Raw genomic sequence first — 13,976 nt, forward strand, 5'->3', positions numbered from 1 at the left:
TGTGAAGAATTATATTGTGTTTGCGTGGCAAGGTTTTGGTAGCAGGGGGGCTACAGGGGGGGCTTCCGTGAGAAGCTGCTAGAAGCATCCTATATGTCTGATAAAGCCGATGCCAGCTGGCTCCAAGACAGACCTGCTGTTGGCTAAGACTGAGCCAATCAGCCATGGTGGTAGCACCCCTAGGACAACATATTTAAGAAGGTAAAGAAGTTATTGCACAAAAGCAATTGCAGCTAAAGCGAGGAGGAGTGAGAGCATGTGAGAGGAACAACTCTGCAGACACCAAGGTCAATGCAGAAGGAAGGGGAGGAGGTGCTCCAGGCACCAGAGCAGATTCCCCTGCAGCCTGTGGTACAGACCATGGTGAAGCAGGCTGTCCCCCTGCAGCCCATGGAGGTCCACAGGGAAGCAGAGAACCACCTGCAGCCTGTGGGGGACTCCAGGCTGAAGCAGATGGATGTGCCTGAAGGAGGTTGTGACCCCATGGGAAGCCCACACTGGAACAGTCTCCTGGCAGGATCTGTGGACATGTGGAGAGAGGAGCCCATGCTGGAGCAAGTTTGCTAGTATGACTTGTGATCTCATGGGGGACCCACACTAGAGCAGCTCATGAAGAACTGGATCTAAAAGAAGAAAAATCATAGATATGGGGACAAGGTTTGAGTTACATAAACAAGAAAGAAAATACAACATTTAAATGTCTTCTAGGAGAAAAAAAAAAAAAAGCCAAAACAAGGACAGATTCATTAGTAACAAAAAACACTGCCAGGTGAGGCTGCAAGCAACAAAAGCAGGGAGGGAATGCAGGCAGGTCACACACCAAACCAGATCACGAAGAGAAACGAACATGGCCGAAGGGGGGGGGGGATGAAGGAGAAGGGGCGGGGGGAGGAGAAGAGGAGGGGAGGTGAAGAAGAGGTGCGAGCTTTATCTTTAACACCAGCTCAACCACACTAAGAAATTTACTTTGCGGAGCACAGCATGCTTACTAGAGTCCATCACACTCTACAAGTAGGGCAACCTCCACTCCTCATTTCATACCTCTAACTCTTCCGGCGATGGCGGCTCCACCCCTCCAGATTTTGCCGCCGCGGAGGGCGCAATCTCCTGGCCTAAACAGCGGCGGCGCGGTGTGCCTCATCTTCCTTCCGGCCACCATCTCGTTCTACCCCGTGTGTTGTGCTCCGTCCTCATCCTGCTCCCACAACCCTCACCTTTCCCACGCTCTGGCGCCGCTGCTTCCGCCTTAAGAAGGTACATAGGAGACGGTAGGGAGGGACTAGGGTGGAATTTCTTGCGCGAGCGAGGGTCGTGGGTCAGTGGGCGGCCATGGTTGGGGGAAGGGAAAGCAAGGCAAGGCAGTTACGGACAGGGCCTGAGGGTAGCTGAGCTGAGCTTCGGTGGCACTGTGCGTGAGCAAACGGCCCCTCCCCCCCCTCCGCCCCCATCCCCCCAGCAGGACTTGGATGTCCTCCTGCCTGGGGTGTGTGTGGGGAGAGGGGTAGCTGCAGAGCCACTTGTGCCCACCTACCTTACTGCCGGGCCTGGGTTGTGGCCTGTGCCGCGGGGTGCTTCCTGACCTTTTTTCCATAGGTACTCTTGTTTCCACAGATGAAAGAAACGATCATGAACCAAGAAAAGCTTGCCAAGCTCCAGGCCCAAGTGCGCATTGGTGGCAAGGTAGGAATTGTCTCCCATCCCTTCTCTCGGGAATATGAGTCACTGTCCATATGTGGGGCCATGGATGTGGGATCCTGAAAACTCGGGTGGGGAGCAGCCCTAGGGACTCTTGGCTTGGCTGGACTGTCCTTGGGGGAAGCTGCACTCCTGTAGGGGTCTCCAGTCAGTTCAGTAGAAGCAGAATGTAGGAGGAGTTGAAGCTCCAGCCTTTTCTGTTTGGATTTGTTATATTATAGCTGACTTGTAGCCTATATTCTTGTATAGACTATATTAAAAGGCCCTTGGGACAGGACAACCCTGGATGTATGTACAAACCAGGGTATAAGATATTGTAGAGCAGCACCACAGAAAGGGACCTGGGGGGTCCTGGTCAATGGCAAGTTGAATATGAGTCAGCAGTGTGCCCTGGCAGCCAGGAGGGCCAACCATGTCCTGGGGAGCATCAGACAAAGCATCATCAGCCAGTCAAGGGAGGTGCACTGGTGCAGCCTCACCTTGAATATTGTGTGTAGTTTTGGTCACCACAATATAAGAAAGATATAAAGCTATAAGAGTGTGTCCAAATGAAGGTAATGAAGATGGTGAAGGGTCTAGAGGGGAAGCCATATGAGGAGTGACTAAGGTCACTTGGTTTGTTCAGCCTAGAGAAGGGGAGACCTCATAGAACTTCCTCACAAGGGAAAGAGGAGGGGCAGACACTGATCTCTTCTCTGTGGTGACCAGTGACAGGACCCGAGGGAATGGCCTGAAGTTGTGTCAGGGGAGGTTTAGGTTAGATATTAGGAAAAGGTTCTTCACCCAGAGAGTGGTTGGGCACTGGAACAGGCTCCCCAGGGCAGTGGTCCTGGTCCCAAGCTTGTTTGATTTCAAGAAACCTTTGGACAGTGCTCTCAGCACATGGTGTGATTCTTGGGGTTATCCTGTGCAGGGCCAGGAGTTGGACTCGATGATCTTTGTGGGTCCCTTCCAGCTCAGGATATTCTATGATTCTATGATTAGGATTTGAAGTAAGTAGATCTTATGCAAGTGATCTTGGGTATAGTTTTCATAATAGACTAGAGTGCTATGTTCCAAATTCTCATCACAAATCTTTAGGATACCCACGGCTGTTTTCTTGCTTTTTAAAACAAAGCTGGAGTTTCTGTACTTGTCATACTCTTATTATTGTAGAATAACATGCTCAGAAGACCTTTTTATTTTATTATAACATCTGAATGTATGTTGCTTTGTGATTACTTGTAATCTGAAAATAAAAAAGTATGTTGAGTATAGTTGTATGCTAGTAAACATGTTAATTACAATTTTAGTTTTAATACAAGAATTTGTAAGTAAATTTTTTTTTTTTTTTACACCTGAGGAAATGCGCACACAATATTTTAGGATACAAACTATTCTAAAATAAGATAATGGGAGCAGTGGTAAGGGACTCTGGAGTGCAGGTAGTTTTCTCATCAATTCTGGTCAAAAGGAAGGAGTTTGAAAGGGTCAATTGAATCTGGCGAATCAGCAAATGGTTACAGGACTGGTGCCACAGCCAGGGATTTGACTACTTAGACCATGGGACTTGCCTTGAGAAACCTTGTCTCTTGGGGGCTGATGGGTCCATCTGTCAGAGAAGGGGAAGAGCATCTTCAGTCATAGGCTTGCCAAGCTGGTGAAGAGGGCTTGAAACTAAAGTTGCCAAGAGCAAAAACTCAATCCATCCCACTCCTACTAGTTAGATGCAAGGGTCAGTGAGAGATGCCCAGAGCCTGGAGAGGGATCACAGGTCAACAGGAGAGCACTAAGGGAAGATCAGCACCAAGGAATTCCAGCCACTCCAGTCAGTAAGTCAGCTTCATTGGGGGCCCAACTTAAATGCCTCTATGCAAGTGCATGCAACATGAGGAATAAACAGGGCGTGCACACACCTGCAGGGCTATGACCTTATTGGCATCACAGAGACATGGTGTGAGGCTCCTATGAGTGGAGTATTGGAATGGACAGATATAGGCTCTTTAGGAAGGACAGGCAGGGGAGACAAGGTGTTGCCATGTCAGTGACCAGTTGGAGTGCGTGGAGCTCCCCCTGGGGATGGATGAGGAGCTGACTGAGAGTTTATGGGTCAGGATTAAAGGGAGGGCAGGGACAAGTGATGTTATAGTGGGGGTCTGCTACAGGCCGCCAGACCAGGAAGACTGAGTGGATGAGGCTCTCTACAGATAGATAGAAGCGGCCTCACATTCAGAAGCCCTGGTCCTCATGGGAGAGTACAACCACCCTGATATCTGTTGGAGGGACAAGACAGCAGAGCACAATCAATCCAGGAGGTTCCTGGAATGCATTGATGACAACTTCCTTCTCCAAATGATAGAGGAGCCAATGACAAGGGGTGCTGTGCTGGACCTTATTCTCACCAGCAAGGAGGGGCTGGTGGGGAATGTGAAGTTCAAGGGCAACCTGGGCTGCAGTAAACATGGAATGGTGGAGTTTGAGATTCTTAGGGCAGCAAGGAGTGCACACAGCAAGCTCAGTACCCTGGACTTCAGGAGAGCAGACTTTCACCTCTTCAGGGATCTGCTTGGTAGAGTAGCATGGGATGAAGCCCTGGAGGGAAGAGGGGCCCAAGAAAGTTGGTTGATATTCAAGGATCACCTCCTCCAAACTCAGGAGCAATGCATTCCAACATAGAGGAAGTCAGGCAGAAATGCTGGGAGGCCTACATGGATGAACAAGGAGGTCCTGGACAAGCCCAAACACAAAAAGGAAACCTACAGAGAGTGGAAGCATGGACAGGTAGCCTGGGAGGAATACAGAGAAATTGTCTAAGCAGCCACAGATCAGGTTGGGAAAGCTAAAACCCTGATAGAATTAAATCTGACCAGGGATGTCAAGGGTAACAAGAAAATCTTCTATAGGTACGTCAGTGATAAAAGGAAGACTAGGGAAAATGTGTGCCCCTTCTGGAAGGAAATGGAAGACCTGTTTGCCCAGGACATGGAGAAGGTTGAGGTACTCCAAGACTTTTTTACCTCAGTCTTCACCAGCAAGTGCTCCAGCCACACCACATGAGTTGTAGAAGTTGAATGCAAGGATTGGGAAAATGAAGAATCACCAGCTGTTGGAGAAGACCAGGTTTAAGACCATTTAAGGAACCTGAGGGTGCACAAGTGCCTGGGGCTTGATGAGATGCATCCATGGATTCTGAAGGACCTGACAGAGGAAGGAGCTAAGCCACTATCCATCATATTTGAGAAGTTGTGACAATCCAGTGAAGTTTCCACTGACTGGAAAAGGAGAAACATAACCCATGTTTTTGCAAAGGGAAATAAGGAAGACGCAAAGAATTTCAAACCCGTCAGTCTCCCCTTGGTGCCCAGCAATATCATGGAACAGATCCCCCTGGTAACTATGCTAAAGCACATGGAAAATAAGGAGGTGATTGATGGCAGCCAACATGGCTTCACTAAAGGCAAATCATGCCTGACAAATTTGATGTCCTTCTACAATGGGGTTACAGTGTTGGTGGATGAGGGAAGAGTGACTGATATCATCTACCTGGACTTGTGCAAAGCATTTGACACTGTCCTGCATGACATCCTTGTCTCTCAACTGGAGAGGCATGGATTTGACAGATGGACCACTTGGTAGATAAGGAATTGGCTGGATGGTCATATGCAGAGTTGTGGTCAACAGCTCAATATCCAAGGGGACTCAGAGACATTTTTGAGTCTTTAAGCAGCAAAAGGTATTTGTTTTAAGAGCAACGTTGGGGGCTAGCCAACTCATGCTGGACAAAACTAGCCCAAAGTTATCAGTGTAAAGTCAGGTATTTATACAGTTCTGTGAGAAATTCCATCATTTTTACATGCATATTCATATTATTGCGACATTTCATTATAATATTCATAGCAGGCAGAATTTGGGCGGAGTCTGGGCGGAGTCATCCTTTTGGGGTGCTGTTTCGGGGGTTGTTCCTGTTTCTTCATCCTCAGGGGGTCTCATTCCAGAAGTCTTCCTCTCTTTGAACTTTTCAACTTTCTTGGCTGTCTTCCTGATGGTGAATTTTGCAAGATTTTGGACTCATGCCCCTATTTCGCCCCTTATCTCCTAAGGAACCCTTCCTCATGTATATTTAGGTATATGTGTTAGCATTTTTGGTGTTCTTTATTTCTCTGTGTTCTTTATGTTCTTTGTGTTAGCGTGTTAGCATTCTTTGGCCAGGTGTTATCTTTCACTAGCCTTGAATTCTGGTTCCTTTAGTTCTTTACCCAGAGCTCATATTCTGAGTTAACTCCTTCAGGGCCCTGCTCTGTTTCAATTGGGACCTGCACTGTTTAACATCTTTATCGGCGCCATGGACAGTGTGACTGAGTGCACCCTTAGCAAGTTTGCTGACACCAAGCTGCGTGATGTGGTCGACATGCTGGAGGGAAGGCATGCCATCCAAAAGGACCTGGACAAACTTGACAAGTGGGCCCATGAGAACCTCATGAAGTTCAACAAGGCCAAGTGCAAGGTCCTGTGCCTGGGTCAGGGCAATCCCAAGCACAAGTACAGGCTGGGTGGAGAATGGATAGAGACTAGCCCTGGGGAGAAAGCCTTGGGGGTGTTTGTGGATGATAAGCTCAACATGAGCCGGCAATGTGCACTTGCAGCACAGAAAGCCAACCATGTCCTGGGCTGCATCAAAAGAAGTGTGACCAGTAGGTTGAGGGAGGTGATTCTGTCCCTCTGCTCCACTCTTGTGAGACCCTACCTGGAGTACTGCATCCAGCTCTTGGGGCCCCCAACATAAGAAGGAACTGAACCTGTTGGACCTAGTCCAGAGGAGGCCACTAAGTTGATCACAGGGCTGGAGCACCTCTGCTATGGAGACAGGCTGAGAGACCTGAGGCTGTTCAGCCTGGAGAAGAGAAGGCTTTGGGAGACCTTAGAACCCTTTCCAGTACCTAAAGGGGCTCCAAGAGAGCTGGAGAGGGACTTTTTACAAAGGTACTGAGTGATTGGACAAGGTGCAACAGTTTTCAACTAAAAGAAGGCAGATTTAGATTAGACATAAGAAACTTTTTACTCAGAGGGTGGTGAGGCACTGGCACAGGTTGCCCAAAGAAACTGTGGCTGCCCCATCCCTGGAAGTGTCCAAGGCCAGGTTGGATGGGGCTTGCAGCAACCTGGTCTAGTGGAAGGTGTCCCTGCTCACAGCAGGAGGTTGAAACTAAGTGATTTTTGAGGTTTCTTCAGACCCAAATCAGTCTGTGATTCTATTCAACAGAACTCTTGTTGACAGTTTCCAGTAGCTTTTATTCCCGTGTTGAAGCTTTTTGCCTTTAAATGGATATTTAGGCAGCCTTAAATCAGGATTAATCAAGTTAAGCAGAGAACTGCTGTATTATATTGATGATTATGTGAATGCTACCAGCACATGGGCAATTGACTATAGAGGGTTTTAACCTTTATCACTATACTGTTTTGGTTTTTTTTCTTCTTTGTGAGAAAAGGTTGCACATTGCCTCCTCTGGAAGATTTTCATAACACTGCAAGCCTGCAGATCTTAAAAACAATATATATATTATATTTAGGTGGAAGGCTATTGTAGTACTTCATTAAGTGAAATTTGATGTTTTTGTGTAGGGTATTGATACAGCTAAATGTCATGTTGTTTATTCCAAACCTGTTTCCCGGAGAAATCTAGAACTCTGTGTCTGTAGGGGAACTTAACCTTTGCTTGTTTTGCTTTCTGAAAAGGAGTGGTCTGGAATATTATGTAGAAGTATTTTTTTTTTAAAATATATTTCATAAAATCATTTAGGTTTGAAAATACCTCTAAGATCATGTCCATAAAATATTTTGGGAAAATAAGTGTTCTTCAAATTTTGCACAAATATGTAAGTCCATCAGATGGAGATGTGTTTTGGGTTTTGCATTTTCTCATTTTCATTTAATTATACTTTGATAACTTTATGGTCTCTGACTCTTTATTGTCAAAATTTGACTACAACTTCAGAAAGATTGTCTAAGGAAAAATTAATGGACTTCAGAAATTACTGAAAACTGCTCAGAAGTGTTTCCCCTGTGGTATCAGAGGCAAACTGACTTTTTCAGTATCAGAATCAGCTATTCGGCTTTATTCTTATTTGACTGATGTGAGAACCAAATATATGCCGGTAACCAGGGTGACCACCAAACCACAGAAGCAGGAACGCAGGCACTGTTACGCTTAGTCTATCCTAGCGGGTAGAAGACCTGCTGTTTGCACCAATTTATCGAGGGCTTGTGCTGTGATCTCTGTGCTTTGATCTCTCTCCCAACAGGGAGCTCAAGCATGGCCTTGAGAGTGCCTCCAAGTCTCTGTAAACACCTATCTTATCTTTACACAAAAATTCTTCTTCTCAGACAGAGAACAGCAGTAGGCATACTATATTATTTCCCACACTCATATTCTTCAGTCCAGCTGCAAGGTCACTTTGAATCTATCATCCTCCTTGCCAAATCTTCCACTTTTAACCCTTTCCTCCCAACAGCTGAGAAACAACATAGCCAAACTTCTACTCATGTCATGCACCAATTTTGGATTTTTAAAGCTGTTTTATTATGCCTTAGTCTTATATTGCTCCAGTAACCTTTAAGCAATCTTGAAGCTCATTTCTTTAAACCCTGATGATGTTATGTACATTCCAGCCTGAAAAGACAGTTGTAAACTGTGGTCAGAACTTCTACTTTTCACAACTGTATTATAACTTCTTGGAACAAAAATGTCAGAAGTAGAGCAACCATGAAAGTTTATCCTAATTCCAGGTAACTTGTTCTACCTAAACAGTTAACATTCACAGCTCTAGATAATCCCTAACATAAACCAGATGCAACTCTGTACTTGACACTGTAAAGGATAAGGGATAGAAAAACAAAAGGGACTGTTTGTATTTACTGGGATGATAGACAAATCTGTTGAGCATTTTTCACTAGGAAGCTGAGGGTTAGGGGCATTCCAGCAGTTTTTCTTGACCGTTGGGCACCTGTTTTTTTTTTTTTTTTTCCCCTTTACAACAGTGGTATAAATCACTGGACTGCAGACATGGCCTGTCCCTAGACTGATCATCATTACTATTGCTGTAGCAGTTATGCTTGTACATGCCTCCTGCTGTGCAACACATACACTTTCAGGAAGTATGCTGCTCTGTCTGGCAATGAATGTATAATCAGGTGAATTAAGAATTCAGTCACTTGGAACTTTAAAGATCAAAGATATTGTTAGGTGTTAGTTCTAGGAATGATGTCTGAATAGATCTTTCTGTAGAGGTTGATTTGTCACCAAATTAAGCTAGCAACTCTTTAGGCATACAGGACTGTAGAGCATGTCAGTCTTCAGGGGATGATCAGTTTTCAGTTTTATGCCTATGGTAACAGACAAGGATAAACTTGCAGTTTTTCTTTTCTAATTAGGATGTTGCAGAATCCCCATGAGACTTGGAAAATAAAGCTTCTCTGGTGCATTGCTTCCTAAAATCTCCCACTTCTCACAAGCGTGCAAAGCTTGCTTTATTTATAGCAAGGGAAAGATTGCTGCAGAGCAGTTGAAGGGGTGAGGTTGTGTGTGCTGTAACACAGAAGTAGAAATTTGTTTACAAAGTTGATTTGTAGATGGCTGCAGAGTAGTTATATGGCCACAAGGATTAGAGTTTGCAAAGAATTAATTAAATATTAAGTCATAACTTTTTCTTTTTTTTTTTTTTTTTTGCAAAGGGTACTGCCCGCAGAAAGAAGAAGGTTGTCCACAGAACAGCTACAGCAGATGACAAGAAACTTCAGTTTTCTTTGAAGAAACTGGGTGTCAACAATATATCTGGAATTGAAGAGGTAATTGCTTCAAAGGGAAAAATGCTTTTCTATAAAGAAATATAAAATTTATTAAACCTAATTTCCTGATAATTAACATCTTAAACTTGCCTGTAAATTATCTATTGATGCTTAATTGAGCTTTAGGAACTTCAACTAGTTTCCTGTTAAATTGAAAAATCATTCTAAACTGCTTGAAATACTGGGGGGGGGGTTGGTGTGTTCTTTTTTTTCCTTGCAGGTAAATATGTTTATCAACCAAGGAGCAGTCATTCACTTCAATAACCCTAAAGTTCAGGCATCCCTGGCCGCTAACACTTTCACTATCACTGGCCACGCTGAGACAAAGCAGCTGACAGAAATGCTTCCTAGCATCTTAAATCAGCTTGGAGCTGACAGTTTGACTAGCCTGAGGAGATTGGCAGAAGCCCTACCCAAGCAATGTAAGTTAAAACTTAAATGCATTTCCTGCTGGCAGCTGACATGGCTTATTTGTATAGCTGCAGTGAAATTCAGTGCACTCTTACTGTCTGCAAACATATAAAATGCTTCTAAAGAAATGAGACTCTTAAATCTTATTTATAGCTCAAATCCAACAGTGAATATAACGGAATAAAGCAGAAGCACCTGTCTCTTAGCATATCTTGCAGCTGGTCTGGGACTAGAAAGTTGTAGCCAGACTTGATGTCATGGTAGTTTACTACTTGGTGTGGCTACCATATTTTGGCATACCTAGTTCGTTAAAGCTAGATAGAGTTACTATGGTAGTTAGGTTTTAAAAAAGGTATGTCTGTTTTGACACTTTCAATGGAAACATAAACAATAGGGAGAGGGACTTGAGGACAGATATCTTGCTACTGCTTTGATCCCTCACAGGTGTGGTGAAGGTATTTCTTCTTGCATGGGCTTTTTGATAGCTAAGAGGGAATTATACAGTATTTGTAAGGAAATATATTACAATATCTGTGTGTGTTGAACAGTGTAGAGAACAGGACTGGCATGACCATTAAGCTAGATACACCAACTTCGAATTCTATCCTTAAATTAGTAAAAGAACCTGAACACTTGTTCTCCCTAAAACTATGTAAGAAAAGTAGAGGAGGGACTTAAGTGTATGTGGTGTTTGAAAAAGGTGCTGCTGCTACAGGGTAAGAATTGGGAGTGAAAGACATGCTTGTTGACACTGGAACTGTTCTTCATGTCCTGCATGTAGGCTCTTCCTACTTCTTGTGGTAGTTATAAAGTTGATTGTTACATTTTTTCTTTTTGTGCTTTGCTACCAGCAAAGATAGACTCTATTTCATTTCCTGAAGCTGACGATGCTTCTCATCTGTCAACTTCCCACTGAAAAAAAATCTGCTAGAAGTAATCTTTAGGAGGTGAACTGCTTTCCCAATGAAGCTCAAGTCCCTCCTTCCTAGTGTCAGCAGTGTGGCTTCCTAATGGTAGAAGTGGGGCTTGAAAGAAAGAAAACTTGAAGGATTTAAAATGAACCTTTTAAGATCTCTCTTCTTATAGCAAGGTGAGTCAACTATTTATTTAAGGGAGGAGCTATTTATCAGGGGGCATATAATAGGACAAGGGGTAACAGTTTTAAACTGACAGAGGGCAAGTTTAGATTTGATATTAGGAAGAAATTCTTTACTCAGAGGGTGATGAGGCACTGGCGGCATGGGTTGCCCAGAGAAGCTGTGGCTGCCCCTGGATCCCTGGAAGTGTCCAAGGCCAGGTTGGACAGGGCTTGGAGCAACCTGGTCTAGTGGAAGGTGTCCTTGCCCATGGCAGGGGGTGGAACGAGATGGTCTTTAAGGTCCCTTCCAACCCAAACTATTCTGTGTTTCTGTGATTCATGTTAATTCCTCCCTGTTGTTTTGGATGCCACCTGTCTCAGGGACAAATGCTTGTAAAGGATACCTCATATCAATGTGCCTGCTACAAGTGTTCAATATTTTTTCACTTCATCACATTTTTATCTGTGGAATAATACTGTTCCAAATAATAGCTTTGCCATAGTTATGATAAAGTTGTACTTGTGTCTGGGAAAGGGTGGGCTGTGTCTGACTTGACAAGCATGTTTGTCGTGGTGCAAGTCATTGCTCTTGGGAAAGAGTGGAGAAACTTGTTCAAGTCATGCAACTTCTGTGGTTTGAATTAAGGCTAATGTAAGCACAACATAAATATCTCCTAGCTCTTTTATCTCTGAAGGCAGTTTTCCAAGGGATCCCACGCAATAGCACTCTAAACAGCTGAAAGTTTGCTTCTCTGAGGTTTAGGGTCCTGGCTACTGTTTTACCCATCCAGTACCCCTCAAAATTGAGAATTCTACCCAGGCATGATGGCTGTAGCCCAGACTGCCTCCAATCTTGACTTCTCCAATAAGTTAGAAAGACTTTAGAATCATAGAATCATCAATGTTGTAAGAGACCTTTAAGACCATCAAGTCCAACCGTCAACCCAGCACTACCATTGGTAAACACTAAACCATATCACCCAGTACCAGATCCAGATGCCTCTTAAACACCCCCAGGTATGGTGACTCCAACACCTCCCTGGGCAACCTATTCCAATGCCTGACCATCCTAACAGTGAACATTTTTTTTCTAATATCTAATCTGAATCTCTCCTGCCTCAGCTTAAGGTCATAAGTTCTTCTGCATTAGTGAGCAACAGGTCTAGCAGTGCGTCTCCTCTGGTTGGGCTCTCTGTCACCTGTACTAGGAAGTTGTCCTCAAAGCACTTGTATTGGGTCTGGCTGACATGGAGTTAACTCTCCCCATAGCAGCCCTCACAGTGCTGTGCTGTGTATCGTAGCTAGAAAGGTGTTGATAACATCCCAGTGCTTTTGCATCAAGGCTGTCTCTCCAACAATACCCCCCTTCAGCCCCCCAAGGACAGTAGGCTGGTGGTAGTCAAATATCTTTGGAAGAGACATAGCCAGGACAGCTGACCCCAGCTGACCAAAGGGATATTAACATCTCCTCAGCAATAAAAGTTAAGAGAAAGGAGGAGGAAGGGGAGGGGGGCATTCATTATAAAGGTGTTTGTCTTCTGAAGCAACTACTACACATACTGAAGCCCTTGTCCTATGAAGTGGTCAGAAATCACATGTTGATGGGAAATAGAGAATAAATCTTTTGTCTGCCTTTGCGTTCATGTGTGGCCTTTGCTTTTGCTTTATTAACCTGCCTTTATCTTGACCCATGAGTTTTGTTCTATCTTATTTTCTACCCTCTCTGGTCTTGCTGAAGAGGGGAGTGATAGAGCAGCTTGGTGGGTACCTGGTATCTGGCCAAGGTCAACTCACTGCAGCACTCCACTAGTTTTCTGGACTGCTTGCAATTCACTGTGCCATTTTTCCAGCAGATATCTGTGGTTGAAGTCCCCTATCAGGATCAGGGCATGCAAGCATAATGCTTCCTGCACTTGAACCACAAAGTTTCCTTTCTTGGCTTAGTCTCTAATTTTCACTGAAGCTCTTGACCTGCATATTGCTGTTCTTCAAAGATAGCTTCATGCAATCAAATCTGGTTTTGGCATAGATGGCAATGCCCCCATCTCTCCTTCCTTGTCTGTCCCTTCTGAATGGTTTAGCCATCAATTGCAACACCAATCATGCGATTCATCCCACCAAGTTTCTGTGATAACAATCAGGTTGTGGTTTTCCATCTGGGCAGCTGCCTGCAGCTCGTCCTATTTGTTTCTCATGCTGCATACTTTGATATAGAGGCACTTTAGCTGAGCTATCAGCCACATCCCCTTTTTAGAGGAGTTCACCCTAATTCCCTTGAGGCGATTCACAGGTGTTTCCTGTTGCTTCCTGATACCTTGGCAGTCCCTGGCTCTTTTCAAGTGCTTAGAACACTGTCCTTCCCCCAACAAATCTAGTTTAAAGCTCTAAGTCCAGACAGCTTATTGTCCAGGACACTCTTGCCCTGCTTGGTCACTTGAGCCCTGTGAAAATTCATTTATTCCCCTTCTGTGGCTGCCTTACACCACTAATGTTAGGCATCAGGAGATGGTGCAGTTCTTTCTGGTTTAGGGAAGTTTCAGAATAGTGTGAAACCATCATAGCTAGCTCATGCAGCCAGGGTTTGTCAGTAGTGTATGTTGATGACGGCATTTGGATAAACAATCCCCATGCACATCTGCAGCATTTCATGCTTCAGTAATTCTGCCCAAGAGTGATGGTCTTGAAGATTTTGTCTGTGTTTTTACTGTTGGTAGAAGCTGGAGTAGCCTACAGGTCCCAGGATTCACTGAGTCCTCTTCTTCCACCAGCATACAAGATTCAGACTTCCTTAGATGTGACCTCATGCACATCTACACTGGTGTCTTGGCTGACCTCTGTCAGGAACTGTAGACTAGATGGATTATCATTCTGCTTTAGTGTGTCAGCCTGCTCACATTTGTAGAATAGACCCTCTACTCCCATTATATTTTCTCCTCATATTTAGCATTTTAATTATTTGTACCTTGTTAAT

The 13,976-nt window shown here is 44.5% G+C and overlaps 1 protein-coding gene across 1 annotated transcript; it reads left to right on the forward strand.

Moving 5' to 3' along the window:
- Positions 1–457: 457 nt before the first annotated feature.
- Positions 458–9,938, forward strand: LOC114071212 (transcription factor BTF3-like; the record flags this gene model as incomplete). Its single annotated transcript, XM_027908965.1, has 4 exons — positions 458–472; positions 1,612–1,680; positions 9,403–9,516; positions 9,737–9,938. Coding segments are annotated over exons 1-4 (400 nt in total), but the record flags the coding sequence as incomplete, so codon positions are not given.
- Between the last annotated feature and the right edge of the window lie 4,038 nt (positions 9,939–13,976).

This window comes from Empidonax traillii, unplaced genomic scaffold (genome assembly GCF_003031625.1).
Source record: "Empidonax traillii isolate 1590-97213 ecotype Southwest subspecies unplaced genomic scaffold, ASM303162v1 scaffold1898:size51619, whole genome shotgun sequence".
Taxonomy (NCBI): Eukaryota; Metazoa; Chordata; class Aves; order Passeriformes; family Tyrannidae; genus Empidonax; species Empidonax traillii.